This window comes from Vespa mandarinia, chromosome 19 (assembly GCF_050613455.1).
Source record: "Vespa mandarinia isolate Hongniang chromosome 19, ASM5061345v1, whole genome shotgun sequence".
Classification (NCBI taxonomy): domain Eukaryota; kingdom Metazoa; phylum Arthropoda; class Insecta; order Hymenoptera; family Vespidae; genus Vespa; species Vespa mandarinia.
Window position 1 is genome coordinate 1740001 of NC_140828.1, and position 6615 is coordinate 1746615.

General features: G+C 26.6%; 1 protein-coding gene across 1 annotated transcript; it reads right to left on the minus strand.

The window, feature by feature from the left end:
• Positions 1-3954: 3954 nt before the first annotated feature.
• LOC118448029 (uncharacterized) lies at positions 3955-5833 on the minus strand. The gene is made up of 4 exons (XM_035880734.2): positions 5464-5833; positions 4636-4907; positions 4378-4526; positions 3955-4185 (listed from the first exon to the last, which is right to left on the minus strand). Exons 1-4 carry the CDS (start codon positions 5696-5698, stop codon positions 3993-3995), a joined length of 849 nt encoding a protein of 282 aa, XP_035736627.2. The 5' UTR covers positions 5699-5833; the 3' UTR covers positions 3955-3992.
• Between the last annotated feature and the right edge of the window lie 782 nt (positions 5834-6615).

A 6615-nucleotide genomic window follows, 5' to 3' on the forward strand; every position in this document is an offset into this window, starting at 1 on the left:
TCGTTGTTTCGCATAGGTGCTGTTTAGGGAAAGGACATTAAAAAAAAAAAAAAAATAAAAAATAAAAAATAAAATAAAAATAAATAAAAATAAAATAATCGCTCTGCACCACCCGTCACTGTACCTCTATCGCTATTTTGTATGAATTATAATCCGAACGTGTATGTATAAAAGGAAAAAAAAAAAAAAAAGAAAAGAAAGATTTTCACACACGAAGAGGACATACATACACACGCAGTAAGAGAAAGAGAGAGAGAGAGAGACACACACACACACACACACACACATGCACAGACACGCGCGTATGTACACGGAACGTACTTTGTACACGAAAAGAAATTAATGACAAATAGCATTGACGGAATAGAAAAAAGAGAGAGAGAGAGAGAGAGAGAGAGAGAAAGAAAGAAAAAGAAACGTTGTAAATATTTAATTCATAATAATTAATTATTATTATGTATCAATCAATGATTATTATATCGTGTTATTAATCGACATTTTATTGTGAATTATTCATTGATATTTTATTTCATTTTGTTTATTTTATTTCTTTCTTGTTTTTTTTTTCTTTCTTCTCTTTTACTCCGTAACTTAATGACGACGTTTAAAAGATCGCAAGCTAACGAGTTTTTTTTTTCTTTTCTTTTTTCTTTTTTTTTTAATTTCATTTCTTCTTTCTTTCATTCGTCTTTTTCTTTTTCTTTTTCTTTTTCTTTTCTTTTTTCTTTCCTTTTTAATTTTACTTCGTTTCCTTCATCGTGAATTCCGAATGATGGTCGATGGTTTAGATAAAAAGAAATTATGATTAATGGACGAGATAATTGCTCAGTCGACATATATATATATATATGTATATATATATATATGTATGTGTATGTGTGTGCATATGTATACGTATGTGTTTGCGTATACGTATGTGTATGAGAAAAGAAAACAACAGCATAAATACCACCAACTTTAATTTCTCATTTCCCTTTCGATTAATTCGCGATTTTTTGTTATAGAACATTATATTTGCGATCTTATAATCAATCTCTTCCTCTTCCTCTTCTTTTTCTTTTTTTTCTTTTTTATGTTTTCGTTGTTTCCCTTTTTCGGATATTACTACGAGTACGCTTAATTAAAATCTTTCTATATCGGCGCGTTATGAATGATAAGATTTATTTACTCTCATTCAATTAGTCCTTTTATTTTATTTCCTTTTAATATCGTTCGTTGTTTCCTTTTTCATAATAGTAATAATAATAATAGTAATTATTATTATTATTATTATCATTTTTATTATTATCATTATTATTATTATTATTATTATCATTATCATTATTATTATTATTATTATTATTATTATTATTATTATTATTATTATTATTATTATTATTATTATTATTATTAATATTATTATTATTATTATTATTATTATTATTATTATTATTATTATTATTATTATTATTATTATTATTATTATTATTATTATTATTATTATTATTATTATTAGTATCTCTCTCTTCCTCTCTCTCTTTCTCTCTTTATCTTCTTATCACTTTCGTTTTATTTAATTATTCTTACAAAAGAAAAAGAAAAAAGATAGGAGGAAATTGGTTGCGTACAATCGATCGTTTGCAAAAGAATTAAAATTGACAAAAGAGAGCAAAAGAAAAAGTCGATTATATTAAATTCTGATTATGAGAAAGAGAGAGAAAAAGAGTGAGAGAGAGAGAGAGAGAGAGAGAGAGAGAGAGAGAGAGAAAGATAGAATGTGTGAAAGTGAAAGTGAAAGTAAGAGCGCGTTTCGTTAATACAAGTGTTCTAAATAAGAAAGAAAAAAAAAAGAGAAAGAAAGAAAAACAAACAAACAAACAAACAAATAAACAAACAAACTTTACGTGTAGGTGTTCCGAATTTTCATTTTTCCGTTCGTGAACTGCCTGCCTGCCTGCCTGCCTGCCTGCCTGCCTGCCTGCCTGTGCAAAAACTGTGTTGCCTCGACAAATGTGTCTAATTTATTGACAGTGCGATAATTAGTTAAACAATTTAAGCTGTGTGTATGTGCGTGCGTGTGTGTTGTGTGTGTGTGTGTGTTTGCGTATGTATGTGTATGTATGTACGTATGCGTGTACGTGTATATGTATGTGTGAGAATACATGCAATTATTCAGAAAGATAATGAGAGAATTTCTCTATGAAGAAATGATTAAAATGATAGCCTTTTCTTTTCTTTTCTTTCTTTGTTTCCTATATCTTTTTCTTTTCTTTTTTTTTTCTTTCTTTCTTTCTTTTTGACACCGGATGACGTCGACAAATGTTTATATCTTTTTTTTATCTTCTTTGTCCGATAATATTATGTGAATCACTATACGCATATATATATATATATATATATATATATATGTATATGTATATGTATGTATTTATAAATAATATTTAAATTTTACTTGAGACAAAAATAATGTTTTATCAGATTGAACATTAGAAAGAAAGTGAAGAAAAGAAGAGAAGATTAGATGGTATATTTCTTATCCGAAGAAAAAGGAAAATACTTTATTTAATATGACGTATCCGTAAAATTATGGTAAAGAAATATTGGATAGAAGAAAAAAATTAATATGAATTTTTTTCTTTACTTCTTTTTTTTTTTCTTTGTTTTTTCTACGACTCTATTTTGTTCTCTTTTATATATATATATATATATATATATATATATACTTCGGAATTTTTATTATTATTATTATTATTATTATTATTATTATTATTATTATTATTATTATTATTATTATTATTATTATTATTATTATTATTATTATTACTCTTTTAAATTAAAAATATAAGCAGTGGACATTTGAAAAGTTGTCGTTTGCTGGCCAGGACCATATATTTTTTTTTTTTTTTTTTTTTTTTTTTCTTATTGTGTACATGTGTTGTTTCGCGCGAATTTCGTTCAGATGTTTCTGCGTTTTTATTTGATTTTATTTTTTTTTTTTTTTATTTTAATTTAATTTTATTTTATTTTAATTTTATTTTTTATTCTCCTGTTTTTCGTTTCCTTTTTTTTTTTTTTTTTTTTTTGTTTTCTTTTCTTTTCGTTAATTAAGCCTGGACTATTGCAACGAGCGATCTCAAGTCTATTTAAGCGTAAGTTTTACGAGTTTAGGGTGATACCGCATTAATGGCGCGTGACACGAAGAATTTATAAATATGTAATGCCTTAATGTTAATTATAATAATGGATAGCGTTATTACGTAAAATATTGATTAGTTAAAAAAACGACGAGGACAAAGAGGGAATGGAGAAAAGAGTAGGGAGGAAGGGGGAGGATAAAGAGACAAAAAGGAATGAAAAGGATGATTTAATGAAAGATGATGACGAAGGATTTAAGGAAAGGAAGTATAGACAATTAATTAAGAAGAAAGATCATTTTTTTCTCTAACATTTTGTTCGTAATTTGATATTTTTTTATGATTCCGTAAATAAAAGAGAAAGAGAAAGAATGAGAGTGAGAAAGAAAGAGAGAGAGAGAGAGAGAGAGTGAGAAAGAGAACGGCAAAAATGGATAAAAAACGAGAGAGAGAGAGAGAGAGAGAGAAAGTAATAAATTGTGTGTGTATAGAGCGGACTGCTGTTTAAAATAGTTCAGGCTAGATGTCGATGTTTGTAGCGGATAAAGAACAAAAAAAAAAAAAAAGAAAAAAAACAACACAGCATATTGTAATTAAAATTAAAAGTCATTAATATCGCCCGCCTTTCATTTCTCTTCGCATTCTTGACACAAGTCGTCCCCTATCATATATATCTATATATACATAGATATATATTAATTTCTAATAAATAAAAATAAATATAATATCAATTAAGAACGATGGAATATATTAGATAAAAAATCTTTTTAACAGATAATAATAATCAATTTTATTATTTATTTTTAATTTAATTTTGCAATATTCATTAAAATTATATCATATTTAATTATATTATATAGATGATATTTTTTTTCAAATTTATTTTGTACTCTTAGATTTTATTTCTTTCGAAGGACTTTTCTTATCATTGATCGACGATAGAAAAATTATAGGAGTATCACAATCCCTATAAAGAAGATCACAATCTTCATCGCGTAATCCAGCTGATCCTGCGTCCTCGATCAATCGATCCCATCCCGATGATGATTTAATGGATTTCTCTACATTTCTTCTGTAATAAAAGAAAATTATCTGTACGATTGATAATGTCAAATGTGAATATGAAAAACAAAAAAAAAAAACTAAAGAAAGAACAAAAACAGAAAACAAAAAACAAAAACCTATTACTATCATCCTAATAGATATCGATTACATTCATACATTATCTACGTGATAGATAAAACAATATTTATTGAACACGTACGTTAGATATTTCGCCAGTAATTTTCCTATTACACCAAAATCCTGAAATAATTTTTGATTTTCAAGACAAATTGTTTTTTGAATGCAACGTAAACGTGCGTCGTCATTCAATACGATTTCTTCCACATTTTTCTTTTCTTCTTCCGGAATCTATGAAATTTTCAAAGGGACAATTATTGAATATCGATTAATAAAAGTTAATAAAAAATATCGTATAGATTAACATTGACATGATAAAATATAAAAAAGTGATACTAACGATAGAAGAATAATCATAAATAGCATGAACATCTCGTTTTCGTTTTGATGGAAGATCATCCAATGAATTATATTTCTTCTTGGCCGAAGTTAATGTATTTTGAATGATAGCAAGAAGTAAAAGTAATCCAATGAAACTGACTACAACAAGTTGCTTAGAAGTTGGTGCTATCGCTTGGTCAACGTTTTGCATTATTGGATAACCAACGTTTGGATATTCGAATTCGTAAGGTAAATGTTCACTTCGACGATTTACAATTGGTGGCTGAAAAGCTTGTTAATAATTAATATAAATTATAAAGAGGAATAACGAAACAAAAAGAACAAACATTATATATATATATATATATATATATATATATATCATTCTTAATTATATCCATTAGCTCGATAATCATTGCCACTTAATTTAATATTAAAATGACAAAAGAATCCTACGAGTAATTAATTATACTTAAAATATTTATATCAACAATTTTGCGTAATTATTATCGTACGTATAATTAAATCAAGACCTTTATCCTATCATCTCTTTTTTTAATATAATAAAAAACAAAAAAAAATTGTCGATCTTTATAATAATAAAAATTAGCTCGACAATATTATATTGTCGATGAATTGTTTAATCTTAAAATGACAATCGATCGATGAATAATTTAATTCGATATTAAATATTTATCATATAGCTGACAATAATTATTATTATTATATAATTATATTTTCTTTTTTTTTTTTTTTTTTCTTAACTCATCGTCGTTACAATTTATCGTAATTTTACGAGAGACATAGAGAGAAAGAGAGAAGAGGAAGAAATTTTTCTTTTTTTTACCAGGAAGATAATAACTCGGCGGTAAGATTTGCTGTGGTATTGGAACCGAAGGAACCTGAGTTGCATCCGAATGAAACGACGTAGAATCGATTAACTTCGTAGCTAACTCAAAACTAGAATTATTTCCCCCTTTCGTTGGAAAGAACGATGTGGTATTATCATTTTCTGCGACGATTAAAACGTCTAACGAGCCAAGTAAGAATAATATTTTTATTCTTATGAAAATACTAAACATTTTTTCTATTAGAAATTTCCAATTAAATTTTATGAAATCGTTTGACGATGCAATACCGAGTAATAAAAAGAGATTGGTTGAGACTATGACGACGACGATGACAACGACGACGACGACGACGACGACGACGACGACGATGACGATTCGAAACTGAAAGAATCTACGAAACTAGGATGATCACAAGAACTACTTCCTCCTCCTACGTGTACTCGTAAATTCGATTCAGTCGAGATAACAAAATAAGTGGAAAGTAATTTGAATAAAAAAAAAAATAAAGGTAACAACGTTCGGCTCGTTGACTCGTTTGACGAGATAAGAAAAAATCTCGTATGTTACTACTTAGATGATAGTAGTTTATTGATAGTAATTTAGTGATATATATATATATATATATATTTGTATAATTTTATTAAACACAATAAGATTTTACGATAAAAGCGCAAACATGATCGGTATTAAATTTGTTATTTAACTTCTCATATCAAAACTTTTTTTCTTTAATTCTTCTTTTATGTCTGTCCCTTCTTTTTTATTCAGGACAGAAGTACTCGTAAAACTTCGAATCCGACATTCCGCGTTTCAATTATTAAATCTAATTCTATAAAATTACTATTAAAAAATGTAAATAATTTAATTTGATAGACAGGTGAAACGTACATAATGAAAATAATTTGCAATAACTTAGATTGAAGAACTCGATACATTTTTTTTTCGAATTTCTGTTTCTTTTCTCGAATCGTTCGAAACTCTTGAAAGATATCGAGTATCGATACACAAAAGGTGTTCATTTGAAAAATCGAATATTATTTTAGCAAAAAGATCGATAATAAATATTACAAATAAGATACGTTGAAAAATACATCAAGAATGATGAAGTCGTTTTCATTAAATATAAATTAAAAGACTTTTTATGGATA